This window comes from Cannabis sativa, chromosome 8 (genome assembly GCF_029168945.1).
Source record: "Cannabis sativa cultivar Pink pepper isolate KNU-18-1 chromosome 8, ASM2916894v1, whole genome shotgun sequence".
Lineage (NCBI taxonomy): Eukaryota > Viridiplantae > Streptophyta > Magnoliopsida > Rosales > Cannabaceae > Cannabis > Cannabis sativa.
Genome location: NC_083608.1, coordinates 46,435,364 through 46,454,138, shown reverse-complemented (window position 1 = coordinate 46,454,138; position 18,775 = coordinate 46,435,364). Strand labels below are relative to the sequence as shown.

Below are 18,775 nucleotides of genomic sequence, written 5' to 3'. Positions count from 1 at the left end.
TAATATATTATTATTATTCAAAATATCATCATTAATATTCTATTTTTTTAGATAAATTATTCTAAAATTTTTGAGTATTTATATTTATTTTTCTAAAAACATATACTATTATATTTCTTTTTATAGAGTTTTAAAATAAATATTATTATATTAAAATAATATTATTTATTTAATTAAATTATATATAATATTTTTATTTCAACTTTCCAAAATCAAAATACATAACTTAAAAAAAACTAAACATATAACTAAGCATACTTGAACGGAACATATTTGCTTAGTATATTTATACATATACTAAATAGGAATATATAGACTTTGCAAAAAAAAAAAAATAATAGGAATATATAGTACAATATTCGGCCTATACATAATATTATAAGGAAAATAAAAGGGGGAATTGTTTCAAAGAATTTCAATTATTTCTCTCCTAACCTATAATAAATTGGGGAACATATAGTTCATCTATGTATTTATGACTAGACCTAAAAAGCATATATACAAACAAAAAAAAAAAGTGAAGAACCTTTTCATTGAAATTTATCTACTTTTGTTAAAGCATAGTCTTCTCAAAAACACATATAGTATTTATTATTTAACAATCTCTAGTTTTACTTGTTATTTAGATTATTTATTTATGTTTGGATACCTTTTATTATTAAATGACTAAATTAAATGTAAGTACATCACTCAGCCTTACAAATAAATGTAATATATGTAGTAATAGTATGATGTTAATTTTTTGTATAAATTTTTATCTGTATTAATACTTTGTATAGTTGTAAAATATTTTTAGTATTATCTTTGCCCATTATGAAAATAAATAAATAAATAAATAGGTATATAAAAGAAAATTGAGAAAGATTGGAATATTCTACACATGGAATTAAGTGGAAACATGAGATAATGTAACACTGTTTTATTAAGTGGAAAAAAATATCATAAAAGTTGGATTGTACAATTTTTATAAAATGAAATTGTTCTTCTTTTATTTTGTTTGATATTTTCATATTAAAAAGAAGATTTTGAAACAGGAAAAAAAAAAGGTTTGTGTTTGATGATATTACAATTAAGCTTGTAAAATATAATTAAATAATAGAGAGAAATGTGTGAATGAGTATCTTTTTCTGATCAATATATATAATGCTAGTGCCACATGATTTTAATTTTGCTGAAGTTCTTTAATTAAATTAAAGTACATTGGTTAGTATTTAATAGTACTTATATATATTAATTTTATTTTGGTATATTTAATTCACAAATTGATTGTATATTGTGTATATAAGAATATTTATTCTTTTTATATTTTTTAATTATTTATTTCATTAAAAGTGAATTAAGGGTTAAGCTTTTCTAAAATAAGAAAGTTTGATACAATTTGTAAATTTTAATGGAAAAATCTAGGGGTGTGCATAAATCGATCTAAATCTAATGACAACCGACCGCCAAACATTGGATATCCAATTGTGATCGGATCGGATTGGATGTTATTTTTGAATATCCAATTGGATCAGATCAGATGTTGGATGGAGTGTCTAAAAATTCAATACATCCAACATCTAATTAAACTAATTAGTATTTTCATTTAGTTTTGATGAGTAATTAGATTTTATAATGTTATACGTAAAATATATATATGTATACATAAAAATTAACATTAAAATTTTACCCTTTTTTTTCTTAGATTGGATGGATCCAGTCTAATCCAATACATATTGAACCTAAAATATTGGATGGATCCGATCCGATCCAAAAAATATTAGTCTAAAATATTGAATAAATCCAAATTAAACTAATAAATATATATAAAATACATGCAACGGATAGAACCGATCCAATCCAACATCCATTGGATGTTGGATCGATTGGATGACTGAAATCAATTGGATCGGATCGGATGGTAAAATCTAACATCCAATATATAATTGGATTGGATCTGGATAGGCCTAAAAACATTGGATGTGATCCAATGAACACCCCTAAAAAAATCAATTTCTTATTGTTTATCTTTCGAGTGGTGTTTCTCATTTTATTCTGATCTAATATTCATTTCTTAAATGATTTGATCAAATCTTGAGTGAAGAAGTCGAATTAAGACTTTTTTTTATAAAAGGAAAGTCGCACTTACTGTTCACGATCATGTAGGTACAGAAGTAAAAATTCCAGGCCGAGCTGATTGAATATCTTTTTTAGGAAAGTTTCTTATGAACTGTGGTCTTATTTAGGCCGTGTATGAGCTGTTTATAAGGTGTATATTAATTATAAATACATATTATAGCAGCTAAATTTTGTATCTCTTTCATCTCTTTGAATTTTATTCGTATTTTGGGAGAAAAGAGTGTCTTTGTTGTGTGTAGGAGAAGGGTGTTCGTCTCTTCCTCTATGTTTATTTATTTTGTATTATCTTGAGTCTGTAATCAAGTCTACAAAAGAAGAAGAAGAATAGTGCTACTTTTGGGAGAAGGTTCTACAAGATTTCAGGAAATAGCTTTTCAAGTCTTGCCACGGGAGGAAGAAAGCAGTTTTCAAGGAGAGCGAAGGGAGTTTGAGCACTTGAAGGTGGAATACATCAAGCTTGCGGCATACAATAAGAGTGAATCTATTTATGTATAAGTCAATTACTTCATATTTTTGAGACCTATCTATCTAATGAATCTTATCTCTAGGTATGGCCCTTGGACTACTAACAATCTGCAAGGATTATTTATACCATGTATAAAAGCCTTATGTGTTTTTATTTTTCTACACTATTTATTTTTTTAGTTTATTCTGCAGTTACAGAGTTGTGTTATGTAGCTACAGAATAATTGTTTGGTTTACACCAAAAGTATCCCTGATGACATGGAATACATTATTTGATGCGTGACAAGAAAGATGACATCTCGAAGTTGCGTAGTCCCGAGACATAGCAAGTCGACCTGGGATGGGTCCCTAGCCCTGTGCCTAGGTTGACTTCGGGAGCTCCGGGATGGAATGTTCAAACTTCAATAACTTGAATCTAACTCACTAAATTTCAGTTGTTTGTACCATGAAGGCATGTACTTTAAAAACTTCCAATGGATGTACTTTAAGATACCTAAGTGATATTTTGGCATCACTTAGTTTGTTTCTATGTTCTGGCAAAGCTGGTCACCACTTATCGAAAATGTTGTTGTTTTACAGAAATGAGATACTCGAAACTCTTTATTTTTGAGTGAGTTTACCATATTGAAAATGAGAAATGAAAAGTTGTGAATTTGACTTCTCTGACTCCATGGATCTTGGTTATTGTGAAAAATTAAACAGACGGTCAAAATGGAATCGGAATCGGATTAGCAGAACCCAATGCACCAAGCCATTGTCAACCTGGGCGATGGGCACCCCGATCCTGAGCTCTCAGGTTATCGTTTTGATACTTTTAAGGTTCTTAAACTCGAGAGTGAGGTCTCTAACCCTATTTTTGACTAGTCTAGATTTAATGGTCAAATGAGATTTAATTTTTGAGTGGTCGAAACCAACGAACCAGGTTGATACTGTTATTTTTTAGTGTTTTATTTAGTGTTTTACGGTTGTTTTATAAAAAGAATATTTTTGTAAAAAATTTCAAGTAACAGTACAATTATAAATTTTTGTTCAAAATTTAATATTTTGTAAAAACAAAAGACAACACTCTTGGAAAAAAAAAAAAAACATACCAATCTTTTTTTTTTTAAAGACAAAAAAAAAAAGGAAAAAAGTCCATATACCAGTCGAGCCACCGTTTTACTTGCCGCGTTGAATTATACAATACCAAGTTTCTTACACTACCCCGGATTTAGAATTCCTAGCAAATAACAATAATAAGAAAAACTTATTACATTAAAAAAAATTATTTACTTACTATTTATGTCACAAAATAAAATAAAATATATAATTTAATCTCGTACACTTTGCTCAGTACTATCAAATCTTTTCATAACATAAAACCATTGGCGCCGCAAAAATTAATAATAAAAAAATAAAGAAAAAACACGATTCCTTTTGCACTAGTTTAACTAACTTATATAAAAATGGGTTTTACATATTTGACTGCCACAGATGAAAGATGAGTAGATTTCTTCACAAGCATAATATTTCTTCCTCTTCGAAAAAGCTGGTCTTTTTCATATCCATAACAACTCTGCTATCAGTTGCTGTCATTGCAAATTGTTTATGGTTTTCTTCTTCTTCAATTATTAAAACCACTACCACGTATTGGGCACTTCAGAAAAAAGGGATTATCCACACCAATGCTACAAAACTAAGCCATCTTCGATCAAAGGTATGCCCCCAATTTGTGTTTGTGTGTTTTTATGAGTAATAATGGATTGGATTTGAACCCTTGTTTTGTTTTGTTTTTATATATAGAAAGAAAGTGTTATATCAGCAACCTTTGCTGATTTGGATGCACCTGATTTACCATGGGAGACAATGCCTGAAGCCCCAGTGCCTCGTCTTGATGGAGCTTCAGTACAGATCAACAATCTTCTATACGTTTTTGCAGGATATGCCTCACTTGATCATGTAAAATTCTCTTCTTGTTTTATTAAATTCCAATTTCACAATGTGTTAGCAAATCAAAATTTGAACATTGACAATGACAATGACATGACACCACTACTACTATTCTGGTTTTTGATGTTTTTTTTAAGGTACATTCTCATGTGGATGTGTTCAATTTCACTGATAACAAGTGGACAGAGAGGTTTGATATGCCTAAAGAAATGGCTCATTCACATTTGGGAGTGGTCACTGATGGTAATAGATACATATATGTTGTTTCTGGACAGTATGGTCCACAGTGTAGAGCCCCCATAGCTCGTTCTTTTGTTTTGGATACTGAGACCAAGAAATGGAGTACTATCATTCCTCTACCTTTCCCTAGGTAATGTTTCCTAATCACATTCCCATTGCTTTGCTACATATGATATGATATGAGTTATTTGTTTTGTTAAAAGATTTTCAAAGTTGCAGGTATGCTCCAGCAACTCAGATATGGAGAGGGAGACTTCATGTAATGGGAGGGAGTAAAGAGAATCGACACACACCAGGATTGGATCACTGGAGTATTGCTGTAAAAGATGGAAAAGTATTGGAGAAACAATGGCGAAATGAAGTTCCTATTCCCCGTGGCGGACCTCATAGGTGTTTGATCTCATCCTTGAATTATCTCCATCATCATTATCATGACAAGAGTTTCTCTAAGATTCAATATTGCTAACAGGGCTTGTGTTGTATTCAACGATCGGCTTTTTGTTATCGGTGGCCAGGAAGGTGATTTCATGGCCAAACCAGGGTCACCAATTTTCAAATGCTCACGCAGGCACGAGGTATACTTACAAAGACATAATATTCATTGGCTTTTCTACAATGGCTTATCATTAAAAAAAAGTTGCATCTTTTTCCCAGGTGGTTTATGATGATGTATACATGCTAGATGCTGAAATGAAGTGGAAAACTCTACCACCTATGCCAAAGCCTAATTCTCATATAGAATGTGCTTGGGTAATAGTCAACAATTCAATCATAATCACTGGAGGCACAACAGAGAAACACCCACTCACCAAGAGAATGATCCTTGTTGGAGAGGTCTTCCAATTTCATCTAGACTCACTGGTATGTATCATATTACTTCACTTGATCTACTTATTTATATATATATATATATATACATATATATATATTTATATAAATATTTTTTCAAATGTTGCTCATAGAAAGATATACTTGTTTTTTTTCCTTAAACTAAACAGACATGGTCAGTGATTGGAAAGCTTCCATATCGAGCGAAGACTACATTAGCTGGTTTTTGGAATGGTTACTTGTATTTTACATCTGGACAGCGTGATAGAGGCCCAGACAATCCACAACCAAGGAAGGTCATTGGAGATATGTGGAGAACCAAGTTGAGTTTGTGAGCTTATTTCTTCTTTTTCTTCTTTTGGTATAAGATGAGAATCAGTTGTTCGTTACAATACAAAAGATTTTCCTTCAATACAAACTATAGCTTATTGTACAAAGTTGTTCTCGAGTAGATAATGCTATGTTCTTTGTCAAATTATACATAGAACTTTAGCCAATTATAACTTTGGTCTCTGTATTTTGTTATTATAATTCACAGTAGTATAACCCCACAATCTCCAATTCATTTTTGATATTCAATAATATTATAATATCTTATCAGTACACATTTGAAGTAATCATTAAGCTATAAACAAATTTCGGGTTTTTATTAAGATCATGTAAATGAGGCTGCAAATCAAAATCAAATTCTTTACTGGCAATACTCAAAAGAAAAAGAGCATGGCCAAATCCAAAGGGAAAACCAAAGATGTACACAGAAGTAAATGAATACAATTGAATTAGCACTAATTATTTTGTTTTACATTTACAAAAATAGAACAAGATTTTTATAGTGAACAGAACTATTAAATATCCTTGATACGTAAATGGTGAGATTGGAGGACTCACAGAATGCCAGTCAAATCAATGGGGCTTGGAGAATGGAGTTAAGGGTGGAATGTGTGATCGATTTGTTATCCACACAAGCACCCATGATCACGTAATGGCTGATTTCTCTCAAGTTCTTGATAATCCAACTGGCTGCTAGATTTTTTTGTGTCTCTACCTGCAAAATAATAAGATTGTGCATGTTTAGGATCTGCCAAAAACACTTTGTTGGAAAACAATAATGAGAATCTGTGAACGTATAAAAACACAATTCATAATTATACTGTAAATTCAAAATGTAGACACAACTATTTTGTAAATGTGAACCTTGTTATTCATAATCCATGCCCAGTCAATCCGTTGTCCTATAAACAGATACAAGTTATTTATAGCTTTACTTCACAGCTCCTGAAATTTTTAAGAAACAAATCCCGTTAACCCTGTAACCTGTATCAACTGGCTCAAGTGCTTAAGAACTTCCAAGCTTTTGAAAGAAAATGTGATCTCTGCAAAGAGAACCCTGAACCAAAATGAACAGAAACAAGAGAAAAAAAAAACATTTGCATGTCTATGATACTCGTGCATTGTTACTAAAGGCAAGTCCGATACATTACCTTTATTTTAATAAAGGGGCATAAGGAGCTGGGCAGGGAGATACGGAATGGTCTGGTAACTGGTTTATATAGTCAATGGTTGCTTGCAGGCATGCATGAAGCATTTTCTTTTCCGATATGATAAGACGTGTAGCAACTTGCTTTCTAGGATTCAAATTACCATCTGCTAACTGTAACAATCAATATTAGTAATACAATAATTTATAATATAGAATCTAATGTTTCTAGTTTGACGGACAATAATTACCAAAGTCTCGTCTTCTTTCAAAGTTGATGGATAGCCATCCAGGCGAGTCCTAAAATAATCAGCAAGCTGGTCCAACACAGCTCGTTCCATACAAGGGCTTGTCTATATTGATTTCATAAAGGAATCAAGAAAACAAAAGAAAACCATAAGATACCACTTTAACTATAAGTCATGTAATAGCCAAGGTATGGTTTGTTTCGCCAAAACATCCAAAATTGCAAGTTCATTCATGTGCAAGCATTACTAGAGAGTGCTGTTTGTATGTATCAAATTCCCATAATCTTTATGCATTACTTATCTTTCAAAGTAACATGAAAACTCAAAAATCATTAATTGAAAGTGAAAGTAATTTTTACTTACTGGACAAACTGGACCCTGAGAAGAGATAACAGATTGCATCTCTGAAGGTTCTGATAAATAGCCCAATCGAATATATGGAAGCAAATCCAGTATAGCTTCCCTTTCCTTACCAGCATATACCTGAAAAAAGGGTATATTAAAGCGAAGTAAAAGAAACCTAACAGCTATTTATCTGGAAAACAAATTAAATGTGCATACATGAAAAACTTGCACAGATAATTTTCCATTCCTCTGAGCAACCATTCTTTTATCTTGATACTGAGGATCCTCCGTATTCAAAGCCGCCTAGAAAATATGCAACATGAAAAACAATCAGTACGAATAAGACTTACACCTAAATAGGGAATCGTGTACAGTACACAGACTTGCTTATTATACCTCAATCACCAACCGGTCATAAGGATTATCTTCATCAACAAATCCATAGTTTATAAGCAATTTTGAGTTAGGCTGTGGCCCACACCTGCATTAAAATACAAATTTCACATAAGCTAACATGTGCTATTTTTGTTTTAAATATATTTACTGGAATAAGAGCAGATAACCCTCACACACAAACCATTCAGCATGCTTCAAGTGGTAAATGGATAGCAATAAGAAAGTAACAAATTGCACTATCAAGAATAATAAATGGCTAACTTGTAATCTGTTTGTCAGCTACATGATAACATATAATATATATAAAGAAAAATGTCATACCAAACAGCAATAGATTCTCCAGCCTTATATGGACGATCAACCACCAGTTGAACTGCACCATCAACAGCTGTTAACATTGCTTTGCAATTGCTGCTGTAAGCTAATAATGGGGGTCCAAGAGGGACCAAAGCAAACCTACGAGCCAAGCTGACTTTCTGAGTGAGAAAAAAGAAACATTAAAAATGTCAAAAAGCCATAATGAAACAGACTTTCTAACGAGGATGGAAATATCACGTCAAGGTTGGGGGGGCAGTAGAAAATGAAATCACAAGGTTCTTAACATGCCAATCATCATACTACTAAACCAGTATACCAAGTTGGTGCCGGGGATAAACGCTAACACTTTTAATTGGTTTAGCTAGTATCGACTAACATACTTAATTGAAAGACCTGAATTAAAATTAGAAGAAACACCACATAACTGCCCCCCTCCCCCTACCCCAAAAATAAATAAATAAAAATTACCTGCAAATGCACAACACATGACTGCACGGCAACAAAAGCTTGTTTGAAAATTTCAAAAGAGAAGGCTTCAGTAGGAATATCATATGGGTATTGCTGAAAAGGCAATAAACAAAACCCCAGTATGTCAAAACATTAGCAAACTAAATAAACGTGTGTATAACAAATTACTAATTACAGTATATGTAAATAACCTGAAAAAGAGACCCAGCCATAAACCACACAGTGTCAAGCTCGTCATATTCTCTTTTAATTCCTTCAGCCCTTGCAAGAACTTCAGCCTGATTCAACATTAAGTCAAAGAAGGCCTAAAAATCTAAAACAGCAAGGCCTCCATTCAATTTACATACAGGTAGAAAGTGGTAGCAGCATTTATTTTACAAAGAAGCAGAAACTACCTTAGTGGGACTGCCTGTCAAGTAATCAAGTTCATCTTTTGACCACAAAAGAGGAGATTCCACAGCCAACTGTCCCCTCCCTCGCTGACGATCAAGCTCTCTTATATAAGGGAACCAAAAAGACTTTTTTCCTTGCTTCTTTTCATACATCAAATACAAAGCCAAGCATGCCAGCTCCGACAATTTATTCGTAGTTAACAATTCCGCTGCAACATGAACCAATAATTTAATACAAGAATGTCTCCATTTCGTTAATGTATATGTTTTCATTTCAGACCATACTTAGCAAATCCATAAAGCCAGACAAAGAAAGTCACGATCTCAATAAAGAGACAAAATTTAGGATAAAGTAACACAAAACGAATGCACCTTACCAATTGTCTCGTTCCCCAATACTCTCTCAAGCGTTACGACTAGGGAATTGGGCACAGAAAATGCTATATCCCCAACCTGCAGATATGAAGTCAACAAATTTCATCAAATAACTAATAAATTCGAAATTAATACAAAACAAATACCAAATAGATTAAAAACTCACCTGAAGATCTTCACTAGCAGCAACGTAGTGAATAGGTTTATGCTTCTCATTAAGGGAAGGCCTATCTTTAAGCACAACCTTACAAGGAGGAAGGCCATTCTTGTGCATCCAAGACTTCAAATCCTCCTCATCCTCTTTCTTGCTGGCAACATCACGATACTTCCCGTCCTCCTCCTTCCGCGACCCGGCGACCAACGTATCCGAATTAGACGCAAAACAGAGATTTCTCCGGCGAAAAAATGACGGAGAAGAAGAAGTAGTAGCGGGAAGAGTAGGATACTTCCGAAGTGAAATTGATACGGTGGAATGAACCAAGAGAGGTCGAATGGGAGAGGAAGAGCGAATCGGAGAGCAAATGCATCTGTCGTATAAAGAACCAAGTTCCATGTTTAGGTTTTTAGGGTTTTTTGGGGTTAAAGTTTTGAAGAAGAGAAGAGAGTAAGGTGAAGCAGTGTTTGGTGGGTGGTGGTGTTGTTGTAGTTAGGGAATTTTGATGATTTTTTAGAGTGATTTTGATTGAAATTGATATGGTGGGTGTGTTTGGATAAGACACATAAAATTGTGTGTTTTTTAGTATTACTTCATTACTTGTGCCTGATTGGAGGGAAACAAAAATCTTATTCTCCTTTTTTTATTTTTTTATTTTTTTATCAAGAAGAAGTAAACTTCATTAATCTACTCAACAAATACAAGCAACTATACTTCTCTTAGAGAAGCAACAAAAACTCAAAGATAACTAATTATACATCAAATTATGAACTAATTTCTTCTTCTCCCTAGAGCCTTTTCTATCTTTAATCAACAAGAGTCTATATTTTACATCACTTTTAATTTTGTTCACTATACAATTAATAGAGTTAGAATAATGAGAAAATAAGCAAGTATTTCGGTTGCTCCACAAGTGATAAAGAGCTGTTGCAAGAGTTAGAACTCTTATTTTATCCTTCAAACCCAATCTTGTGATGCCCAACCAAACCGTCCAACTATCAAAACTCTTAGACCACCCTTCAAAGCCCAGCCAGAGAAATATGTGGGACAACACCTTTTAAGACAATATACATCTGAAAAATATATGGTTGTGGCTCTCGGGTTCTATGTCACAAACCACACAGTTCTTATTAGAAATAGAGATGTTCAAACGGCATAATTGATCCCTAGTTAACAATTTGGACTGAACTGCTTCACCAGGTTGTGTTCCCGGCAGCTGGAGTGAACTTGATTTTTTGAAAACTTAATATTTATTTATTTTTATTTCGGAGTAATTTGTGATATAAATAAATAAATAAATATTTAATTTTAATTTTTGACACTAATATTTATGTTATATTTTTTGGAATTGGGTAGGTAATTGGTCGTGTCAACTCAATGTTCACATGGAAGATTTTGATTGGTCCTTGTAATTAAATTTTTATTTTTTATTTAAAAATTAATTTAAATCTATCAATAAAAAAATAACTTGACACATAACGGTCAAATAAATTTCAAAAATATAACTTAAGTATTTTTACATTTAAAAATTAAACTTACATATTTATTCATAACCGAGAGTTAAACTTAAATATTTAATTATTTACATTATAAATTATTCTTTTATTTTTAATTTTTAACTAGAACAAAAGAAAAATTATGTGTCAATTTATATATATTAAGATGAGGAATGCTACCCTCAACTTCCTGTTACAATCTCTTAATTAACTTTTACGCCTGAAAACACATGTCGGAATATTTTTTTTCACGAGGGTGTTCGTTATGCTTACAACATCATCCCTGTTACTGTCTATAATAATAAAGTTATCATGTGTATTTTAAATTAACTTATCAATATATTTAACACAATAAAAAGTTATTCAATATTTTATCACTTATTTAGTTGAAGAAAAAACGTTATATTAAACAAACGAAGTAGTTAAATCGTAAGGTCATTATTACAAATTAAGTTTAAAGGAATATTATTAGCATCTTGACAACCATCTACAATGATAAAGTTATCATGGGTACTTTAAATTAATGATCTATATATTTAACACATTAAAAAGTTATTCAATACTTTTATCACTTATTAAGCGGAAGAAAAAACGTCATATTAAACAAACGAAATAGTTAGACCGTAAGGTCAATACAAATTAGGTTCAAAGGAATTTCATTAGCATGACAGCCATAACGATTGTGTGTAAAAGGCCACTTCACTACATTATGGGCACGCACATTACAAGAACAAGCTACATTAGAGAAGTTACAACCCGCAAATAAAGAAGAAATGTTTAAACATTGCCGAGTGTAATTCTCGATATCCCGCTTAGTATCCACTCCCAAAAGAGAGTTAATCACCACCCGAGAGTCACTCTCAACAATAACAAAATTACAACTCTTCTTTGCCACCATCTCTAAAGCCAAGCAACAGGCAGCAGCCTCACCACAAAGAGGATCTGAAAAATCAAGTCTGGCAGTGGCAGCCCAACAAAACATCCCCTGGTGATCTCTAGCAACAACAACAATACACATAAACTTCAACTCTACTCTAACATCCTGGTTTATAAATTTGATCCAGTCCTGCGGAGGGGGGTGCCGAACATTTGTCTGAGTCGGAATGAGAGTGCCAAACAATAGGAAAGATGTCCTAAGGGGAAGACCGCCATAAGTGATAAGCTAAGTTGCACTAAAAGAACAGGTGCTCTATATTTTCATTCTCAATTCCGCAAATAGTGCAAAGAGGAGTTTCGATATGACATCTTTCATTTAGAATTGACTTGATATACAACACGTTAGAAAGAAAACTCCGCCACAAAACCTCTGGAATAAACTTTGGAACAATTTATATATAAAGATATGAGAAAATATAGTAGAATTTACTTGTATATAGCATAAATAAATAATGCAAAAAAATATGAAATTAAAAAATAATTAAAGTTTAAAATATAGAAAAAAAATAATAAATAAATTTGATAAAATTTGTAATAATAGTTTTGCCAGAAAAGTTACCGGCACTGGAAAAGTCACCAGAAAAGTCATCAAAAAAATTACTGTCGCCTAAAAAGTCATCGTCCCCGAAAAAGTCGCAAAAAAAGACACCGTCACCAAAAAAGTCACTGGAAAAGTTACCAGAAGTAAATGTCTGAAATATAAATAAAAATAAAACGGATTTTATAACATAATGAATAAAAACAAATAACACAATCTGATTATTATTGAAATATAACAGGTTCTGTAATATAATAAATAAATACAAATAACACAAAATAACTCACACCAGTTATAATTAAGATAGATCTGGTTCTAGAACAGTGTCATAATGAATAACAACAAATAACACGAAATAACTCAAACCGATTTTATAACATAATGAATACAAACAAGTAACACGCAATAACTCAAATCGATTATACAATTGAAAAAAAAAAATTAGTTTCTAAAATACTGAAACATAAATTAAAAATAAAACTAATTTCATAACAAATAATATCTCATAAAATTAGTTGTATTTTTTTTTAATATAATGATGACCTTAAGAATTATTAACGTCAATATTAGTTACTAGTTTGCCTAGCAAATGTAAATATATCGTCATTATATTGAGCCCCAATATTTGATTAGATCAATAACAATATTAACGAAGAATACTAAAACGTTAAGCACATTTCTATATTATTATATATTTAAACTAAAACATTTAAAGAATATAAAAAGACTTAATTTTAAAATGGAAATAGAGTTTATATCATCTATACCAGAAGAGTGCTCTAAAGAATTATCTTTGGGAAATTTGATTTTCTATGCTTAGAAAATCAAAAAATTTGATTTTTAAACCAATAATTAAAACCCTAAAAAAACTATACCTTTTTTTTCAAAACCCCAAAAATACCCCCAAACTAAAACTATCTCTCTTTCTCTCTCTATCTAGCCGGTCCCAATAATCCCACACCCCAGGTCCGATGGTCGGACCATGGGGTCCGATGGGGTCCGACCAATCGGACCCATCGGACCCCAAGGTCCGACCATCGGACCTCTCTCTTCCCCTCTCTCTCAAATCGCGAGAAAAAAAAAAAAAAAAAAATTAAAGCGGTCGGACCTTCGGTCCGATGGGTCCGATGGTCGGACCCATCGGACCCGAAGGTCCGACCATCTGACCCTTTCTTCCTCTCTCTCCGAATCGCGAGAAAAAAAAAAAAAAAAAAAATTTCAAAGGTCCGACCATCGGACCTTTGTCTTCTTCCCTCTCTCAAATCGCAGGAAAAAAAAAAAAAAAGTTTCAGAGAAAATCGCAGGAAGTGGGTGGGGGCGGTCAAGAGTGGGTGGGTGCGATCTAGGGTGGGTGGGTGCGGTCTACCGTGGGTGCGGTGGTTCACCGTGGGTGGTGGTCGATCGGCGTTTTGGGTGGAACGCCGGAGGTAGATCGGTTGGATTTGGTGCTTTCTTAGTTGGGTTTCGGGTGGGATTGCTTTGAGAGAGAAAGGAGGAAGAGAGAGAGATGGTTGAGAATAATGAGGGGGGTATTTTTGGGGTTTTGAAAAAAAAGGAATAGTTTTTTTAGGTTTTAAATTTTTGGTTTAAAAATCAAATTTTTTGATTTTCTAAGCATAGAAAATCAAATTTCCCTTATCTTTTTCTCCTAAACTAGGCGTCAATGAAAGACACCGTCGACCCCAGAAGCGGTTTCAATTCACAAACCAAGACCTTTCAAAGCCTAAGACCTCCCCTTCTCAACCTTCCTCCCGAAAAGGCCACAATCACACTCCCCCAATACTGTCTTTCCATTCTCCGAACTCGCCCTTGGAATTGGTCCGACTCACTCGCTCTCATCGACTCAGACACCGGTCACCGCCTTTCTTACTCCGAGTTCACTCGCCTGGTCAAAACACTGGCCACCAATCTCCAGACCCAGATCGGTCTCACCAAAGGGGACACAGCCTTCGTACTATCCCCCAACTCGCTCCGAGTTCCGATTCTCTACTTCGCTCTACTCACTCTCGGAGTCATCATCGCTCCCGCAAACCCACTCAGCACCGAGTCAGAAATCGCCAGACTCGTCCAGCTCAGCAAACCGATCATAGCCTTTGCCACGTCAGCAATCACCACTAAGCTGGAGAATCTAATAAAAACCGTAGTTTCAATGGACTCTCCCGAGTTCGACTCGCTCATGTCGACGAGTTCGACTCGGGAACTGAACTCGGTACTCGAAGTGAGTCAATCCGACGTGGCAGCGATCATGTACTCGTCTGGGACCACAGGGAAAGTAAAAGGAGCGATGTTGACTCACCGTAATCTGATATCGCTCGTGGCGAGCTACGACGCGCATGCGTGGCGCGTGGGGAAGACGAATCCAAGTGTTTTACTCAAAACGGTGCCGTATTTCCATATTTACGGGTTCTTTAGCTGCGTGAAGGCGGTTGGGATGGGTGACGCGGAGGTGATAATGGAAAGGTTTGAGCTGAGAAAAATGCTTAAGGCGATCGAGGAATTCGAGGTGACCACGGCTTCGCTAGTGCCGCCGATTGTGGTGGCTCTGGTTAAGAATACTGCTCTAACGGCGGCTTACAACTTGAGCTCGTTACAAACGGTAGCGTGTGGTGGCTCGGCTCTTCGGAAAGAGGTTATTGAAGCTTTCAAAGCTAGATTCCCCAACGTAGTTCTAGCTCAGGTTTTTATTAATTAATACTTAATTGATTAATGTTCCATTTTTTATGTATTAATTAGTATCTAAATGTGTGTTTGGTTTAAGGGTTATGGGCTTACTGAGGTGGCGGGAGCAATTTTCCGGCCGTTGAACCCTGAAGAAAGTGTGCGGTGGGGTTCATCGGGAAAGATAACAGAAGCGTTTGAAGCCAAAATTGTGGATCCAAAAACAGGTGAATCTTTGCCTCCTTGCAATGAAGGAGAGCTTTGGGTTAAGGGACCCTCAATTATGAAAGGTATAATAATATAAAAATTAGATTATTGTTTTTTATGTTAATTAAAACAATGTCATAGGCGTTACAGCCGGCCATGATTTAATTTATTAATTATGCATACGTATATTAAGGGTGGGATGATTAGGTACGTAATTAATTATTATAGTACAAATAAATATTAGTTAGTGGAGATATACATTGTATTGTATGTTATTATAATAATAAATAAATAATAATATAGGTTATATTGGTGACGAAGAAGCAACTAAGGCAGCCATAGTAGAAGGAGGTGGGGGAGAGAGGTGGTTGAAGACGGGAGACTTGTGTTACATCGACGATGAAGGTTTCCTTTTTGTGGTGGATAGAGTCAAAGAATTAATCAAATACAAGGGATTTCAGGTCCATATTATTCCAAACCAAAATAATTAATTAACCTAGCTCTGATTTTATTTTTATATATTTATTTAAAAATGTAACACCTAGTATTTATCTGAATTATTTATTGATGGTACGTAGCCAATTATTGATGATGTTTTTACTGTTTCAGGTGGCTCCAGCAGAGTTGGAACAATTGCTTCAGTCCCACCCCGACATAATTGATGCTGCTGTCATACCGTACGTCCTCTATAATAATTATTACCTAAATATCTTTATTGAGAAAAATATACCAAATATGCTTAATTTTCATTCTAGTCAAATTTTATATATAAAATAAAAATAAGATGCTTTTGTATTTGTTTTATTATAAATAAATATAATAATTTTAATTGACTAATATATTTTCTAACTTAAATAAATTAAGTTACTAAAAAGTACATCGATCCTATCAAATTGTAAAAAGTTACTTAAATATAATTAATTTCTAATAATATTACAAGATAATTATATATGCATTCTAAAATTAAGACACATTTTACAGATATCCAGATGAAGAAGCTGGTCAGGTACCAATGGCAGTTGTGGTAAGAAAACTTAAAAGCATACTTAAGGAATCAGAAGTAATGAACTTTGTGGCCAAAAAGGTACAAGAATATTTTATACCACATCTCTAAAAAAATATATGTATATCCATGCACCTTATAGTGTTTTTAATACGTAAATAAGTATAATCTTAATTATATATATATAGATAATTTAGTTATTTAGGATATAATTTATAAATTTTTGAGAAATATAATATTTTACAAAAATTAGATTCAAACACTTTATTTTATTGCACATATTTTTTTGTATGAAATAAAGTGTTTGAATTCTAATTATTTATTTTATAAAATATTTATAGGATATTTTAAATAATAACTGCAAAATATATTATTATATATAAAAAATAGAATTAAAAAAAAAAACTATTATATTATTAGTACACTTACTTATAAAAGCACCCTATATCATATTAATATGTGTTTTATTAAGGTTTAATAAATTGTATTAATTGACTTAAAGATGTATTAATATATGCATGCGCAGGTGGCACCATACAAAAAGATAAGGCGCGTAGCATTTGTGGATTCCATACCCAAGAATTCTTCTGGAAAAATTTTAAGAAATGAGCTACGCAAAATTTTCAGCCCACGCCAATCTTTCTCTAGATTCTAATTAATTTTTTTTTTGTTATTTATAAAATGAAATTTAAAATTGTGATTAAATTTTTGCTTTCTAAAAAAAAATAATTACTATTTTCAGTTATTTTCATCAGTCATGATCACCTAATTAATCCATCTTCATCATTATTTAATTTATTTCTTTTACATGTTCCATCATTAATTAATAAAAGAGCCAAATCAATGTACTAAAATAAAATCTTAAAAGGTTTAAGGAAATTTCATTAACCATGACACAAGCTTAATTTATTTGATAATGTGTCCAAATTATTGCACTAACATGAAATGTCCTTACTCCTTAGCAAGCCACCCACTTGAAAGAAAAAAGAAAAAAACTTACCTCACATAGCTTAATTTTGAAATTGCAGCTACAATAGTTAATGAGTTCAAAGTTAAAATTATGTATTAATTGCGTATGAGAATGAATTTTTGTTCAATTTTTGTTAAAAACAAAATTATGTATTGAAAAATTTAATTACAATATACTTTAGGTTTATTAGTTTGATACGCTTAAGCTTCTAATAATCAAATTATTAATATTACGGTTATCAAGTATATAGGATTGAACGTAATACATATATTATATGGGAGAAAATTTTCATAAATTTGTCCTATTTATGGTGATATAAATATATATCAAGTACAAGTTGTTGGATCATACTACATTTGATTTAGCATAAATAATTAGTAATTAATCAATCGTATGAAGTATCTAAAAGGATGAGGATGTCTCTTGCCCCATGTGTGGTGAGGAAGAGAAAATAATGGAGCATTTTTTTCTCTATTGCAACTTTGCTTATCACTTCTAGCGGTCCATCCCCTAAGGGTGATGTCAGTTTTGGACTCAAGGGCTCGTATTTGGGATTGGATCAAATTCTTATGGGGCTTGAAGGATAGAGGAGTGGAGGTTTCAAAAGTTTTTCTGTATGCCTCGATTGTGGTTGACATGATTTGGAAAACCCGAAATGACAAAGTTCATAATAATTCAGTATGTAACATTAAATATTGTATTGATTATATTTCTATATGTTACCTAAATTTTGGTTCCTGTTTGTTTCCTCCGAGGGTGATGATTACGACTCCTACCTGGTCACCCTCTCCAGACGATTGGGTCAAGATCAATTCTGACTTTAGAGTTGGTAGCGACTCAATATATGTGGTGGCCCTGGCTAGAGATCATAAATAATCAATTTTGTGGGTGGCTAGCAACATTCTCAACAATTATCTGATCTGCTCATTCTCAACAATTAACTTTGGGATTATCTATCAGTTGGAAACATTCTTTTGTAATTAATGAGAGTGATTCTGAGACGATAATCAATACCCTAAAGGGAACTTGTTCCTGTTTGGTATTGATAGCTATGTGCTTCATTGTCAACATCTCTCAAGACTTTTGATTAGTTGTAATTTTTTGTTTATTCTTAAAATTTATAACTTTGAGGTTTATAATGTGGCCAAATAAACTTTTGTACGGAATGTAACAAGTATGATCAATGTATAATAGATAACTTATTTTGTAATGAC

The 18,775-nt window shown here is 32.8% G+C and overlaps 3 protein-coding genes across 5 annotated transcripts; 2 read left to right on the top strand and 1 right to left on the bottom strand.

The window, feature by feature from the left end:
• Nucleotides 1-3,972: 3,972 nt before the first annotated feature.
• Nucleotides 3,973-6,159, top strand: LOC115699179 (kelch repeat-containing protein At3g27220). The gene is made up of 7 exons (XM_030626447.2): nt 3,973-4,279; nt 4,366-4,521; nt 4,650-4,882; nt 4,972-5,142; nt 5,222-5,327; nt 5,407-5,613; nt 5,751-6,159. Exons 1-7 carry the CDS (start codon nt 4,064-4,066, stop codon nt 5,913-5,915), a joined length of 1,254 nt encoding a protein of 417 aa, XP_030482307.2. The 5' UTR covers nt 3,973-4,063; the 3' UTR covers nt 5,916-6,159.
• An 85-nt stretch (nt 6,160-6,244) lies between these two features.
• On the bottom strand, nt 6,245-10,385 carry LOC115699178 (ribulose-1,5 bisphosphate carboxylase/oxygenase large subunit N-methyltransferase, chloroplastic). Of its 2 annotated transcripts, XR_009683913.1 has the most exons (13): nt 9,766-10,385; nt 9,602-9,677; nt 9,228-9,433; nt 9,024-9,110; nt 8,833-8,925; nt 8,368-8,522; nt 8,047-8,131; nt 7,867-7,953; nt 7,669-7,788; nt 7,309-7,410; nt 7,062-7,231; nt 6,775-6,855; nt 6,245-6,625 (listed from the first exon to the last, which is right to left on the bottom strand). XR_009683913.1 is itself a non-coding variant. In XM_061102090.1 (11 exons), exons 1-11 carry the CDS (start codon nt 10,150-10,152, stop codon nt 7,064-7,066), a joined length of 1,566 nt encoding a protein of 521 aa, XP_060958073.1. In that variant the 5' UTR covers nt 10,153-10,385; the 3' UTR covers nt 6,245-7,063. The 2 variants fall into 2 exon arrangements, 1 of the variants encoding a protein (XP_060958073.1); XM_061102090.1 differs by having other exon boundaries at nt 6,245-7,231.
• A 3,979-nt stretch (nt 10,386-14,364) lies between these two features.
• On the top strand, nt 14,365-18,484 carry LOC115699177 (4-coumarate--CoA ligase-like 9). Of its 2 annotated transcripts, none has more exons than XM_061102089.1 (6): nt 14,365-15,352; nt 15,482-15,671; nt 15,892-16,049; nt 16,198-16,265; nt 16,570-16,672; nt 17,118-18,484. In XM_061102089.1, the coding sequence occupies exons 1-6, from the start codon at nt 14,387-14,389 to the stop codon at nt 17,244-17,246; spliced, it is 1,614 nt and encodes a 537-aa protein (XP_060958072.1). In that variant the 5' UTR covers nt 14,365-14,386; the 3' UTR covers nt 17,247-18,484. The 2 variants fall into 2 exon arrangements, with proteins under 2 accessions (XP_060958072.1, XP_030482305.2); XM_030626445.2 differs by having other exon boundaries at nt 14,365-15,400.
• Nucleotides 18,485-18,775: the final 291 nt, after the last annotated feature.

Excerpts from the sequence above, each read along its gene's own strand:
- LOC115699178 (XM_061102090.1), bottom strand. The coding sequence starts at position 10,152 with ATGGAACTTGGTTCTTTATACGACAGATGCATTTGCTCTCCGATTCGC. Across the intron at positions 9,434-9,601 it reads ATTGGGGAACGAGACAATTG|CGGAATTGTTAACTACGAAT; the intron begins GTAAGGTGCATT and ends TTCATGTTGCAG. Across the intron at positions 8,132-8,367 it reads GGAGAATCTATTGCTGTTTG|GTGTGGGCCACAGCCTAACT; the intron begins GTATGACATTTT and ends ATTTTAATGCAG.
- LOC115699177 (XM_030626445.2), top strand. The coding sequence starts at position 14,387 with ATGAAAGACACCGTCGACCCCAGAAGCGGTTTCAATTCACAAACCAAG. Across the intron at positions 15,401-15,481 it reads CCAACGTAGTTCTAGCTCAG|GGTTATGGGCTTACTGAGGT; the intron begins GTTTTTATTAAT and ends GTTTGGTTTAAG. Across the intron at positions 16,050-16,197 it reads TCAAATACAAGGGATTTCAG|GTGGCTCCAGCAGAGTTGGA; the intron begins GTCCATATTATT and ends TTACTGTTTCAG.
- LOC115699179 (XM_030626447.2), top strand. The coding sequence starts at position 4,064 with ATGAGTAGATTTCTTCACAAGCATAATATTTCTTCCTCTTCGAAAAAG. Across the intron at positions 4,522-4,649 it reads GATATGCCTCACTTGATCAT|GTACATTCTCATGTGGATGT; the intron begins GTAAAATTCTCT and ends GTTTTTTTTAAG. Across the intron at positions 4,883-4,971 it reads ATTCCTCTACCTTTCCCTAG|GTATGCTCCAGCAACTCAGA; the intron begins GTAATGTTTCCT and ends TCAAAGTTGCAG.